The sequence below is a fragment of the Salvelinus namaycush genome, chromosome 39 (assembly GCF_016432855.1).
Source record: "Salvelinus namaycush isolate Seneca chromosome 39, SaNama_1.0, whole genome shotgun sequence".
Lineage (NCBI taxonomy): Eukaryota > Metazoa > Chordata > Actinopteri > Salmoniformes > Salmonidae > Salvelinus > Salvelinus namaycush.
In genome coordinates this window covers 23,021,433-23,036,385 of record NC_052345.1, presented here as the reverse complement: position 1 = coordinate 23,036,385, position 14,953 = coordinate 23,021,433, and the positions used below count along the sequence as shown (strand labels likewise).

The window sequence follows — 14,953 nt, the reverse complement described above, 5'->3', positions numbered from 1 at the left end:
ATATGGTAGTGAGAGGACGCCCACTGGCGGGAAGTGGGAGATGTATTTTGGCCGATATTCTGCAAATTTTCTCATCGATGAAACATTTCATCTTAATACAGTTTTATGTTCGCAAACTAGAATATGTTATGAACAGAATGGACTAAGTTTTGTAGACTTTATCCTGAATAATAAAGTCGCGCTGTTTAGAATTAGTTATTGGGGCTCCCGAGTGGCAAAGCGGTTTTAAGACACTGCATCTCTGCGCTGGAGGTGTCACTACAGACACCTGGGTTCGAATCCAGGCTGTATCACAACAGGCCGCGATTGGAAGTCCCATAGGGCGGTGCACAATTGGCCCAGCGTCGTCCGGTGTAGGCCGTCATTTTAAATAATAATTTGTTCTTAACTGACTTGCCTCGTCACAGAGTAGGCCTTCCGTAGCGGAAATATGCAGATACTTGAACGCGCCAATAGGATATCACTTGCTTGGCTCTGCCCACCTCCTTGTTTGTTCCCACTATGACTCATTGTTTCCATTGAAAACAACAAGCTGTGATCTATCTTGGTTTATCTTTGGTACACCTTTAATCGGATCTCTATGATGACGACACAGAATACGTAATGCAAATTCTCGTCTCTTGCTTTCGGCGTCACTAGAGCGACACATGCGGCGGTCTTTTTTTCTACTTACAGCAGCACAACTCGAGTTGGTGAAGTTGTCGATTTCATTCGTATTTTGTGAATACGCTCACAAAAGCCATGGAAGTAGCCACTGTACCGCGCACGAGGCGTCTATTGAAGGAGGAAGACATGACCAAGATCGAGTTTGAGACCAGCGAGGAGGTCGATGTTACTCCTACTTTCGACACGATGGGCCTACGAGAGGATCTCCTCCGTGGGATATACGCATACGGTAGGTCCGGGGGTTTGTTTCGGACAGTGGGCCCATATAGGCAGCTAACGTTACCAAAGTTAGTTATTTGAACACATTTTCTGTACATCATGATTCAGTTGCACACTCAGAACCAACACATACTGCGAGTGTTGGATGAAAAAAGCCAGAATGTTGTATTTGTTTTTCATTAGTTAGCGTTAGCCAACTAACGTTACCTAGTTAATAATTCGTTTCATTGAAACTAGCTAACTCGATACCTAGCTAATGTTAGCTAATTAGCATGTCCCACCCCCTTTAGTATTTATTACATGTTGCGTTTTCCTCACATGTTGATTAATATTTGTGTGTGAGCATTTTGCTCTGCTTGTGCCGCCATTTGTTCTAGCCAGTAATAATAACATTTGACACGAACAGTCTGCACAACTGGAAATATATTCAGTACTTCCAGTTGCTCAAAGGTTTACATGAATAGTATGTAATGTTAATTGAACTATTTCACTGGAAAGAGTTTCATGGGCCTACATAATTAACCACCTTTTATTTCTTATTCTCAGGATTCGAGAAGCCTTCCGCAATCCAACAAAGAGCAATTAAACAGATCATCAAGGGTAGAGATGTCATTGCACAGTAAGTAACTTTAATGACTGTTTACGCTGGAGAAACACAATGTCCAGAGCTACACAATATAGTTAAATGTTTGGAACTTTGGCTATTCACCAGGGGTGTATTCATTAGTTGGATTCTGTTTTAAAATGTTTTGTCTTTAGCAATGGAAACCGTTTGCTTTAGGAATCAAATAAGGGCTACCTGAATTAGTCCAGTAGAAACAAACATTTTACATTTGGAGTAGGGATGCACAATATATTGGTGAACCTATCGGAATCTGCCGATACTAGCTAAAAAAGCCAACAACGGTATCGGCCCGATGTGTAGTTTAACGGCGATGTTTAAAAAACGATGTCAAAGCTGAGCTATAATAACAAAGGTACATGATGTAATGACGCCACGTAAAATGTTGCGCTACACTAACAACACAGCATTCCTAACCTAGCCCACAATGTCTGCTGAGTGGATCGAGCCGTCAACAAGTCGAGCAGTCATTTGAAAAAGTAAGAATTTCAGGGAGACGATTCAAAGGCGAAATCCATTAACGCCAAGATAATTGAATTCATTGCCTTTCGCAATCAACCGTTCTCTTGTTGTGGGTGAATTTGGCTTTCGCGACTGGTCGATCACCGGTACACACTGTTACCAGGTGCGCTATTGTTCAGCTGTTGCCCTACCGGCGTTACACAGTAATAGTGTAACTGCTATTAACCTCACGACATACTATGGAATGCCGTTTCGGTCTTTGCGTGTCAAATAACACAATTTGACAATCGCACTATTTAATACGTTACATAAGCTTTTAATTTGTCAAATAACAGTTCTATTATAGAATGTTGTGTGTTCTGAATTTGCACATGCAAGCTTCACACAGCTGTGAAGAGTTTACGCAAATATTAGCATTGTAGCTCTTATCGTGTGACTGAAGTCACCTCCCCAGTCAGCCTATTGTGTGTATTGACATTAATATTGCACTGTACAGCTTTACCTACGGATTGGGGGTCAATGAAATGGGCTAACGGTCTACTCAATACCTAAGATATTTTTCCCAAAGTTCTCCTCGGTTATCAGACTCCAAAGCATCATGGCAGTGTTGTTTTTCCTCTGGAATAGTGCTCAATACACATAGGTAGACAATAATACATGTGGCTCAATTCATTTGTTTCAGAGTCCCGCAATAAGAGCTATGATGCTAATGTTCTCTGGGTGTCACTGAGTAGATGCTAATGTTCTCTGAGTGTCATTGATCCACAATCCATAGGTAAGGCTGTACAGTGAAATAAGTATGCCCCAATGCAATTCTAAAGTATAATACATCCAGTGTGATTTCAACAGATTTGTCAAATTATTGTATTTTGTTGATTTTATATAACATTCCAACCTCGTTCAGCATGATCTATTCAATTATGGCATAATTCTACTATTTGTATGCATTTGCATCCCTATCAATGACATAACCTTCAAAATAAAAGTAACTGCAAAGTCCACCATTGTGGCTAGCTTCACATAGATGGGTCAGACCACCATTAATCAAATAAGACCTGTCTTATACATCAGGGTTATTTTAGATGACACCTAGCTATATAGCTAGCTAGCTAACTATAGCTACTGAAACATAGTCATTTTGCTATGTTTTTGGGGAAGAACATTGTTTGCATCCATGAGCTAGCTAGGTTCTTTTTTAATTACCAGCATTGTAGGTGCCTGAGACAACTTTACCAACATCATAGCATACGTATCGATGAATCGTTGTGACATATGAAATACGAGTGATAGTGTAATAACTACGTAAAAAATGTATGAACGTGTTAAATTATGTGACGAGCAGTCATTCAGGTCCTGATTGGTCAACAAGCTTATTTGACACGTATCTTTTTTGACACGCAAAGACCCAAACAGCGTTCCATAGAAATCCTGGTTGAGAATAAAACGACTAAACAAATGAACAACGGAACAGCACAGCAAGTAAGTGAAAGAAAAAGGTTTTGATTATGTTTTGCTGATAATGGGGGCATACGTTAATGCCAACAAAATAACTTTTTGGTCAGTGTGGTGTGTGTGTAACCTTTAATTAACTAGGCAAGTCAGTTAAGAATATATTCTTATTTACAATGACGGCCTACCCCAGACGACACTGGGCTAATTGTGCGCTGCCCTATGGGACTCCCAATCACGACCGGATGTGATACCGCCTCGATTCGAACCAGGGACTGTAGTGATGCCTCTTGCACTGAGATGCAGTGCCTTAGACCGCTGTGTGTGTGTTAACTATTTAACTGTACTAGAATGCTTAAAAGCCCGTTAAATATCGGGTATTGTTTTTTTTGCCACGGAAAAATATCGACATCGGCCAAAAATGTCATGCCGGTGCATCACTAATTTGGAGTAAACAGTTTCCAACCTAATGAATATAAATACTCCCCAAGGCCCTTGTTCGAATGTTTGTTTATCGTGGCTGTTGAATACAATCTTTCTCTGTTCTTCAACACCTTTCTTTAGGTCTCAGTCAGGAACAGGAAAGACTGCCACGTTTTGCGTATCAGTGCTGCAGTGTCTTGACATTCAGGTATTTGAGTAAGGTTGTGTGCAGACTAGGGCCCGTATCCAGCGTCTCAGAGTAGGAGGGCTGATCTAGTATCAGTTTTTCCTTTTGGATCATAATTAATCATTTTATATGAACATGTGGGATGACATCCTCGATCAGCACTCTTACTTTGAGAGGCTACATGAATACAAGCCCTGTTGTAGGTACCGTTATCATCACATATCAGTTTTGGATCATCCAACATTTTGTGAAATTTTCTCGCACTCTGAATATGTGGAGTTTGGACAACGTGAGCAACGTGATTTTTTTGTTGTTGGTTTTGTTACAGGTGCGTGAAACCCAGGCACTGATCCTGGCTCCTACCAGAGAGTTGGCTGGACAGATACAGAAGGTATGTGACTGAATATCAATTGTCTTCTGATGGACTGGGGAAAAACTGCTTTGGGAGAGAAGGGTTGTTCGTGTTCAGTAGGGCACACAGTAGCAAAATGTATTACAACAAAGTGTTGCTATTGGGCAGGTCCTGTTAATTCAACAGAACGCTGTGCAACGAAAAATGGGAACAAGTGTTTATTTGATTGTACCTTTCTGTTTCAAAACATTTTCTCCTGTTCTATGCCGACTGAACAAGCCCAGATCAGAACATTGGCAAAGGTTTGAATTGGTGAAAGCCTTGACTGGAGGGAGTTTCCACCATTGTTTAAATCCGTGACGGGGAGTGTGCAAGTGCACACTCCAGTAGAAGAGTAGACAATTTGGATGCAATCATTGTCTCCTATTATTCAGATGTTAAAATCCCTTCACCTCCCTCTAGGTGCTCCTGGCCCTAGGTGACTACATGAACGTCCAGTGTCATTCCTGCATCGGAGGGACAAACGTGGGTGAGGACATCCGCAAACTGGACTATGGCCAGCACGTGGTAGCAGGGACCCCTGGGAGAGTGTTTGGTGAGTTCCCTGGACCCTAACCTTCTACTATCCAGAGGTATGAACGTCTGTGTCTGCCCAGCTGCATTTCGCTGTTTCACTTCGTGGGTTCAGTCTGAATTAGAGGTCGACCGATTAATCGGAATGGCCGATTTTAATTAGGGCCGATTTCAAGTTTTCATAACAATCGGTAATTGGTATTTTTGGACACCGATTGTGGCCAATTAAATTTTTTTCACCTTTATTTAACTAGGCAAGTCAGTTAAAGAAAACATTCTTATTTTCAATGACGGCCTAGAAACGGTGGGTTAACTGCCTTGTTCAGGGGCAGAACGACAGATCTGAACGACAGAACGACAGATTTTTACCTTGTCAGCTCGGGGATTCGTTTTTGAAACCTTCCGGTTACTAGTCCAACGCTCTAACCACCTGCCTTACATTGCACTCCATGAGGAGCCTGCGTGGCAGGCTGACTACCTGTTACGCGAGGGCAGCAAGAAGCCAAGGAAAGTTGCTAGCTAGCATTAAACTTATCTTATAAAAAACAATCAATCTTAACATAATCACAAGTTAACTACACATGGTTGATGATATTACTAGTTTATCTAGCGTGTCCTGCGTTGCATATAATTGATGCGGTGCCTGTTAATTTATCATTGAATCACAGCCTACTTCGCCAAACGGGCGATTTAACAAGCGCATTCGCAAAAAAAAGCACTGTCGTTGCACCAATGTGTACCTAACCATAAACATCAATGCCTTTCTTTAAAATCAATACACAAGTATATATTTCTTACCTGAATATTTAGTTAATATTGCCCGCTAACATGAATTTCCTTTAGCTAGGGGAATTGTGAGAGTCAGGGTATATGCAGCAGTTTGGGCCGCCTGGCTTGTTGCGAACTGTGTGAAGTCCATTTATTCCTAACAAAGACCGTAATTAATTTGCCAGAATTGTACATAATTATGACATAACATTGAAGGTTGTACAATGTAACAGCAATATTTAGACTTCGGGATGCCATCCGTTAGATAAAATACGGAACGGTTCCGTATTTCACTGAAAGAATAAACGTTTTCGAAATGATAGGTTCCGGATTTGACCATATTAATGACATAAGGCTCATATTTCTGTGTGTTATTATAATTAAGTCTATGATTTGATAGAGCAGTCTGTCTGAGAGGTGGTAGGCAGCAGCAGGCTCGTAAGCATTCATTCAAACCGCACTTTCGTGCGTTTGCCAGCAGCTCTTCACTGTGCTTCAAGCATTGAGCTGTTTATGACTTCAAGCTTATCAACTCCTGAAATTAGGCTGGTGTAACCGATGTGAAATGGCTAGCTAGTTAGCGGGGTGCGCGCTAATAGCGTTTCAAACGTCACTCGCTCTGAGACTTGGAGTAGTTGTTCCCCTTGCTCTGCAAGGGCCGCGGCTTTTGTGGAGCGATGGGTAACGATGCTTCAAGGGTGGCTGTTGATGTGTTCCTGGTTCGAGCCCAGGTAGCTGCGAGGAGAGGGACGGAAGCTATACTGTTACACTGGCAATACTAAAGTGCCTATAAGAACATCCAATAGTCAAAGGTATATGAAATACAAATGGTATAGAGAGAAATAGTCCTATAATAACCTTAACCTAAAACTTCTTACCTGGGAATATTGAAGACTCATGTTAACCTGTCTAGGACAGGGGTTCCGCTAGCGAAACTCATCCCACATTCCACTGAAAAGGCAGAGCGGGAAATTCAAAAAAAATTTTTTTTGAAATATTTAACTTTCACACATTAACAAGTCCAATACAGCATTTGAAAGATAAACATCTTGTGAATCCAGCCAACATGTCCGATTTTTTTAAATGTATTACAGAAAAAACACCACGTATATTTATGTTAGCTCACCACCAAATACAAAAGAGGACAGACATTTTTCACAGCACCGGTAGCATGCAGGTAGCATGCACAAAGCCAACCTAACTAACCTAGAACCAACCTAACTAACCTAGAAACAACTCCCTCAGATGACAGTCCTATAACATGTTACACAATAAATCTATGTTTTGTTCAAAAAATGTGCATATTTGAGCTATAAATCAGTTTTACATTACTGCTACCATCATAGCTATCATAGTCAGAAATAGCACGGGAGCAGCCAGAGTAAATAGACACCAACGTCAACTACCTAATTACACATCATAAAACATTTCAGAAAAATATATGGTGGACAGCAAATGAAAGACAAAGATCTTGTGAATATAGCCAATATTTCCGATTTTTAAAATGTTTTACAGCGAAAACACCACGTATATTTATGTTAGCTCACCACCAAATACAAAAGACAGACAGACATTTTTCACAGCACCGGTAGCATGCAGGTAGCATGCACAAAGCCAACCTAACTAACCTAGAACCAACCTAACTAACCTAGAAACAACTCCCTCAGATGACAGTCCTATAACATGTTACACAATAAATCTATGTTTTGTTCAAAAAATGTGCATATTTGAGCTATAAATCAGTTTTACATTACTGCTACCATCATAGCTATCATAGTCAGAAATAGCACGGGAGCAGCCAGAGTAAATAGACACCAACGTCAACTACCTAATTACACATCATAAAACATTTCAGAAAAATATATGGTGGATAGCAAATGAAAGACAAAGATCTTGTGAATATAGCTAATATTTCCGATTTTCTAAGTGTTTTACAGCGAAAACACAATATATCGTTATATTAGCTTACTACATTAGCTAGCACACAGCAACATTGATTCTAGTCGAACGGTAGCATAGCACAGTTCGACAGATATATGAAAAAGCATCCCAAATTGGGTCCTTATCTTTGTTGATCTTCCATCAGAATGTTCTCCAAGGGGTCCTTTGTTCAGAAACGTCTTTATTTCGATCCAGAACGAACGATTTCCCTCTTGAATTAGCAAGCACACTGGCAGTGCGACGCTAACCTCTCCATCTTGACAAAATTCTTGCGTCGCATCACGTCTAAAGTCCAGAATAAATTTCAATAATATAATTAAACTATATTGAAAAAACATACTTTAGGATGATTCTGTGACATGTATCGAATAAAATCGAAGCCAGAGATCATATTCATCAATAAGGACGGTTTTCCAGGAGGCAATACCAGGTCCAAATTCGCGCCTCCCAACAAAAAATAAATGGCGGTCCTCTCAATCAAAGAGGTTGTAATCATTCCCTGAACGAGATAATCACCTCATTTCTGCTCTCACTTCCGCATGACACCCAGGGGAAGGCGTATGGCGTGTTTCTACAGTCATAAGTGACATGCCCTTTTATAGAGAAGCTTTTGAAGAGAGGCCTCGATTTTGAAAATCTCACTTCCGGATAGGAAATGGGCTGTAAAAAGATTTCTGTTTCACTTAGAGAAATAATTAGAACTGTTTTAGAAACTAGAGTTTTCTATCCAATATTAATAATAATATGCATATTGTACGAGCAAGAATTGAGTAGGAGGCCGTTTTAAATTTTGAACGATTTTCCCCAAAAGTGTAAACTCCACCCCTAATCCTTAAGAGGTTATTAAAAGGAACCACCAGCTATCATATGTTCTCATGTTCTGAGCAAGGAACTTAAACGTTAGCTTTTTTACATGGCACATATTGCACTTTTACTTCTCCAACACTTTGTTTTTGCATTATTTAAACCAAATTGAACATGTTTCATTATTTATTTGAGACTAAATTGATTTGATTTTTGTATTAAGTTAAAATAAGTGTTCATTCAGTATTGTTGTAATTGTCATTATTACAAATAAATGCAATTTTTTTTTTTAAATCGGCCGATTAATCGGTATCGGCTTTTTTTGGTCCTCCAATAATCGGCATCGGCGTTGAAAATTCATAATCGGTCGACTTCTAGTCTGCATCTGCCTTCATTGAAACGGTTTGTACCTTTTATTTAATGAGGCAACTCGGCATACTTAGGACAACAGTAAAGTAAAGAAAATCATCATTTTTGCACTGTTCGTAACCTGGCTCAGTCCTCAGTGTGAGCTGTGGGTTCCATTCCAGTGCCACAGTAAAACCCAGAGAGTGGCAGGGGTCCAGTACGTCTTGTACCGTTGCTCTGTTCACTCTCTGGGAACATGACCCCTCCCATGTAACACAGACAGGGGAAAGAAGGATAGTAAATCAATGACTTTTGGTCCCACTCCAGCCATCAATCACATTTTTCACATGATTTACCTGAGACCAGAACATTTCAAAGGAAGGTAACTAAGAAAATATGCACGAGTAGACATGAATTGGGCTCCCTGTAGTCACCACAAGGGTTGCGTCTTCAAAGTCAGAGTATGAATTGAGAAGAGTCCCCTCCATAATGCAGGCACTGCTCTCTCTGTTCTTTCAGATATGATCCGCAGGAGGAGTTTGAGGACGCGTGCCATCAAGATGCTGGTGCTGGACGAAGCAGACGAAATGCTCAACAAGGGTAGGCCAGACACGCTGTTGTGCATTACAAAGGTGAAACGGAAAGACATCTTCCAGTTGTGTGTTTCTGGTCTCCGGTTGCCCAAAAAACAACCAGAACAAGAGGTCACGTGGTAAAGCAGGATACGTTTCAGTGCTGCTTTGTCGTTCCCCCTGCACACAACTAGTTTCCTACTATCCCTGTCTGCAACCCACGGCAGGCAGGGACGCTTGGTCTCAGACACTATTGCACAGGAAAGTCGTTTTGACGGTCTGCGCGGCTTTTCCCAGGACGTGTAGTGTAATATGAAGGGGAAACTGAATATCTTTCCCTTACCCGTCCGGCAGGTTTCAAAGAGCAGATCTACGACGTGTACCGGTACCTGCCCCCCGCCACCCAGGTCTGTCTGATCAGCGCCACGCTGCCCCACGAGATCCTGGAGATGACCAACAAGTTCATGACCGACCCCATCCGCATCCTGGTCAAACGGTGAGTCGAGCGTTACTCGGATGTATATTAGGAAGTATCACCCTGGTTTCTAGCCTAGCGGAACCAACCTGGTCGCTGTGTTAAGACTCGTTCAAGTTGTGAACTCTAGGGGGCAGCATTGTGTAATGTATACAAGGGGGGGGAAGTAAGTCAGCCGGGTCCTAAATCGCTCCCTACCCCATGGCCCTAACCCTTTGTTTCTGCAGGTCTGTAAGGTGGAAGCAATATAGTGGATGCTCCACCACTGAACTGCTTATACGTATCCAGACCCTATACATCTGCAATCATCCAGGAGTTAGTGGCGAGGCGTTGAGAGTGATTTGGGACCGGTTTAGTCTGAATACAAACCTCATATAGTCATCAGCGAATCAGCCATGCTTAAATCGAAAAGTCCCCCACCATTCCTGTGTGACCTTTCAGAAGAGAAAAGCGAAATGCTCCGTCTTATCTATACCAGTATTTCTGACTATTATATAGCCGAGTCAAGGAAATCTTCCCTTTGGCACTGTTCGTAACCTGGCTCAGTCCTCAGTGTGAGCTGTGGGTTCCATTCCAGTGCCACAGTAAAGCCCAGAGAGTGGCAGGGGTCCGGTACGTCTTGTACCGTTTCTCTGTTCGCTCTCTGGGAACATGAAACAAAACCCCGTCATGGCAAACTACATGCGGCTCAACTTCAATTGCGATGTATTTTTGTTGAAGGTATGGTCTTTTTGGGGCCTTTGCGCCCTGCCTAGAAAAGATTATATGGAAAGTTCGGAGTTAACTGGAATAGGAAGACCTGCACTCACTGGGAAGAGTATTCAGATGGGTTCCTTTAGCAGCAGAAGTGGTCCAATACTGCGTTAACCCCTCTCTTCCTTTTCCCTATCCCAGTGATGAGTTGACTCTAGAGGGCATCAAGCAGTTCTTTGTGGCAGTAGAGAGGGAGGAGTGGAAGTTTGACACCCTGTGTGACCTGTACGACACCCTCACCATCACGCAGGCGGTCATCTTCTGCAACACCAAGCGGAAGGTCTGTACACAACTAAAACAAAGTGACATTTATTGCGAGGTTGCCCCTAACACTGAACTTCGGTCAGTTTAGCATTTTCCCCCAATAATAGTTCAAGTTGGGATTAAGGGAGGGGAAGCTGATCCTAGATCTGTGCCTAGGAGAAACTTCACTGGAGCTACTTGGGTTGTTGGCAGCTGTTGACAGTTATTGTATGTTTTTCCTCCTAGTCAGTATTGTCTCCCTTAGCCTATATGTATTGGTAAAAAAATAGGGATGGGCAGGAGTACTCCATTTGAAGGTTTGTATTCGATCGGTAATGTGTACTTGACATTTTTAAATGCAACTATTTAGCAGGTTCAATTTATAAGCACTGTCCAAATGTCCCGACACGAAGATGTTTGCTTGTGGAGTATGTCAAGCGCAGTGAAGATATGTTGCGTATGGTTTTCAGTTTTGTATCAGAACAAAATACATTCAAAATACATTCCCACCGTTGTTAGAGAAAAAATGAAGAGGTCCCGGCTATTTTGTCGTGCTTCCGTCTCCCCGGGGCCAACATGCTTTGACATTTGTTAGTTTGACAAATGAATGCCAGTGTTTCCTCAACCTCTCATTGAACACACCGCTGAATGTCATGATAATCTTTGTTTGCACTGTTCCTAACCTGGCTCCGTCCTCAGTGTGAGCTGTGGGTTCCATTGCAGTGCCACGCTAAAGCCCAAAGAGTGGCAGGGATCCAGTACGCCTTGTACCGTTGCTCTGTTCACTCTCTAGGAACATAAAGCCCCGTCATAGGGTGCGTCCTAAATGGCACCCTATTCCCTACATTGTGTATTTCAGGGAGCATGTTTGGCACGATCCCTGAAATGCGTCGTCATACGTTTGGGCCTGAGCCTCTATTTGTCCTCGCTCTGCTTGCGATAGGTTGACTGGCTGACTGAGAAGATGAGGGAGGCCAACTTCACCGTTTCCTCCATGCACGGAGACATGCCCCAGAAGGAGAGGGAGTCCATCATGAAAGAGTTCCGGTCCGGCGCCAGGTAATGATGAAATATTCTGTTTTTAGCATCCCAATCAATCTTTGAAGGCTATTCAATAAGTTAATTCATCTTTTGGGTGTGTGACCACTGGGTCAATATTTGTCAATAGTGAATGTGCGCTCGTGTCAGTAGTTACTTTGTCATATTTCTATGAGAAAGTTGAAGCTGTTCTTACACTTAACTTTTTAAATTAATTTTTTATTCTCAGTGTGCAGTCACCAATAATTTGCACATCTGGGTGTATATCTGAGTCGTTTGATGGCCAGAGACGTTATCTTAGCTTAGTTGGTCGAACAGTCTCTTAGCAGGAAGAACATTTAGATCCTAATATATGACAATGTACTGTATCGTCTGGATTCTTTCTGGTCCACCCGATAGAGAATGTTGTCTTTTCATATACAACACCGGACAGTTTCCCACACTAGATAAAGCGTACTAGTGGACTGAACACTTAAATGGGCATTCTTCATAGCACTGTTCGTAACCTGGCTCAGTCCTTAGTGAGAGCTCTGTGTTCCATTCCTGTGCCACAGTAAAACCCAGAGAGTGGCAGTGGTCCAGTACGTCTTGTACTGTTTCTCTGTTCACTCCCTGGAAACATGTCTACGCGTTGTTCTTTAAATTCTCCCAGGGGTGGACTTGGGTCGTATTAATTGGTGCACACCGTAGCAAAAACATTTTCCAAAGTTCAGATAGTCCCTCCCCGTTTGAGCCCGTTTAGTTCCAAGTGAAAACGACCTTGGTTTGGCCTAACGTGGATCTCCTCTCCCCCTGTAGCCGAGTGCTTATCTCCACTGATGTGTGGGCCCGAGGTCTGGACGTGCCCCAGGTGTCCCTCATCATCAACTACGACCTGCCCAACAACAGAGAGCTGTACATCCACAGGTACGTCTGGCTGCCCGGCTCGGAGAACTACTATTGAAACTAAGCGATATTGGGTATGCAATGTGGCTATTCGGACAACGGTGAAGTCGGGAAAATCACCTGGCGCATTCCTCAGTTTGAGCTGTGGGTTCCATTCCTGTGCCACAGTAAAACCCAGAGAGTGGCAGAGGGTACGTTTTGTACCTTTTTCTCTGTTCAGTCTCTCAGGACACTAAAAGCCTATTTTTATGGTCAATCCGACATCTGTAGTGGCCGTACAGCATTTACAGCGATGCGGACTCTGCAGAAGTCAGAGCATTTATACTTGCTCTTTGGGGAGCTGTCATACGCATCCAATAAATTGGTTTGCACCGCACCACTTGTAGTGATTCAAAGCTAATCGCTATAGCCATCCAGCTAATTGTGAGCGACTGGCTAAACGAAAAGACCTTACCTCTTCAGATGTTGGTGTCCGTTTCCCGGTGATTGACATAGGAGCTCAGCCAAGATAGCATTAAAAAGGCTGCACCGTTTTCCCACCTGTATCTCCGTCCTGAATCTCCCCATTGCCCCCAGCAAAATGTGCCTACATTTTAGGCTGTAAATGTATGTTTCACACTGTTACGGTAAAAATAAGTCTAATGCTTGTTTGAATGTCAACCCCAATACGTTCGTGTCATCAATCAACTGCATTACAGTTAAAAATGACTGGCTATCACCACTGATTTCTGTATGCTAGCTATGCTACCAGATTATACAAACAGGAGTTAGCATTTAGCAGTCACTTGCTCTAAACTTGGAAAAATGTCTAAATGTTATGCAGCGAAAACAGCAAAATATATCCAAATTGGATTTTAGTAACCACATTCTGGTCCTGTTACAGTACATCAATCATGACGGTTTTGACATATCCACTTAGATCAGATTTGTTGAATGTAGGCCAATCCAGTGCCCTTCGCTCCCCCATTGTCTGCATTCCATTGATCTCTTTACCACATCTATCCTCATTACGACCCTGATCTCTTTCCAGGAGCTTCGGCTTGTCAGGGCAACGATTTACTGGTGTTTTTGTCCCTCAACCTCCTCTCTTCATAGGATTGGCCGATCGGGCCGTTACGGCCGCAAGGGTGTGGCCATTAACTTTGTGAAGAACGACGACATCCGTATTCTCCGTGACATTGAGCAGTACTATTCCACACAGATCGATGAAATGCCAATGAACGGTAAATTCCCGTCTGAGTATTTAATTGACAATGTTGATGTGTTTAGTATTGCTGTTTTGGTTCAAGCAACTAAATGTAAGTGTTCAGTTTTGTTTCAACCATATAGTGGGTGTACAGATTTAGGGCCATATAGACCTGGGGTTCTTTTACAAAAATGGGCATTGACATTAGATGGCTGTCATTAACATGACATTTGTTCTCCTCAGTGGCTGACCTGATCTAAGGCGCTGGTGATGGAAGTGGAGAGACCGCTTTGATTACACTTTGGACCCCTTTTTATTTACTTAGAATTCTTGTCTCATTTGTTTTGTTTTTAATAGTAGCTTTGGAACAGCCTTTGAATTTGTGATGACTATTGTATTCTAAGGGAAATGCCTACTGCAACCATCAGTTGTTTTGTAAATAAAGAACATTTTGTTTCCCATTTGAATGCAGGTTCATTTTCTTTTCCCTGTTTTTAAAGGGGCAATCTGGGATTTTGGAAAAACAATGAAATGGGTACCCCAACCATTTTGTTTTGATAAACAGCAAAGGGATTGGGCTGGGAAAATGTAACCACTCTCAAATTCATAGAAAGGGCTATGGTTGCAAGGACTGACCATCCATCCTTGAGATCAAAAGTGTAGTTTTAACCATGTTATGAGGCTATAGTATTTGTTTACAATTACATTCTGTGTGATGTGGTAGATGAATGAACTAAGATCATGAGATATAAGTTAGTTCTATTACTTTACAATCACGTCTTCTGTTAGACTTCTATAGGCCTCCAGGTGCAACTGTCAGTCTTGTGCCAGGATTCAGTCCAATGTGTGTTATAGTGCTTTTGGACAGCCAACCAAGGTGTCATTTTAAATGGAATTTCCCAGGTGTTTGCAGTGATTCCATTCTTGGATACCTGCTAATTATGGCCCATGCGTTAATTACCTTTTAAAAGACACTTTGTCTACTGC

The 14,953-nt window shown here is 42.1% G+C and overlaps 1 protein-coding gene and 2 non-coding genes across 4 annotated transcripts; all 3 read left to right on the top strand.

Annotated features, from left to right (window-relative positions):
* The first annotated feature begins 617 nt into the window (after positions 1-617).
* Positions 618-14,433, top strand: LOC120032841 (eukaryotic initiation factor 4A-III). Of its 2 annotated transcripts, none has more exons than XR_005473858.1 (12): positions 618-895; positions 1,432-1,504; positions 3,983-4,049; positions 4,357-4,419; positions 4,843-4,975; positions 9,334-9,414; positions 9,741-9,882; positions 10,756-10,894; positions 11,801-11,916; positions 12,694-12,801; positions 13,811-14,003; positions 14,210-14,433. XR_005473858.1 is itself a non-coding variant. In XM_038979051.1 (12 exons), the coding sequence occupies exons 1-12, from the start codon at positions 742-744 to the stop codon at positions 14,224-14,226; spliced, it is 1,221 nt and encodes a 406-aa protein (XP_038834979.1). In that variant the 5' UTR covers positions 620-741; the 3' UTR covers positions 14,227-14,433. The 2 variants fall into 2 exon arrangements, 1 of the variants encoding a protein (XP_038834979.1); XM_038979051.1 differs by having other exon boundaries at positions 620-895; positions 13,876-14,003.
* LOC120033080 lies at positions 8,941-9,074 on the top strand. The gene has a single exon (XR_005473917.1). It is a non-coding gene; the product is annotated as a small nucleolar RNA SNORA54 (small nucleolar RNA).
* Positions 10,383-10,516, top strand: LOC120033081. The gene has a single exon (XR_005473918.1). It is a non-coding gene; the product is annotated as a small nucleolar RNA SNORA54 (small nucleolar RNA).
* Positions 14,434-14,953: the final 520 nt, after the last annotated feature.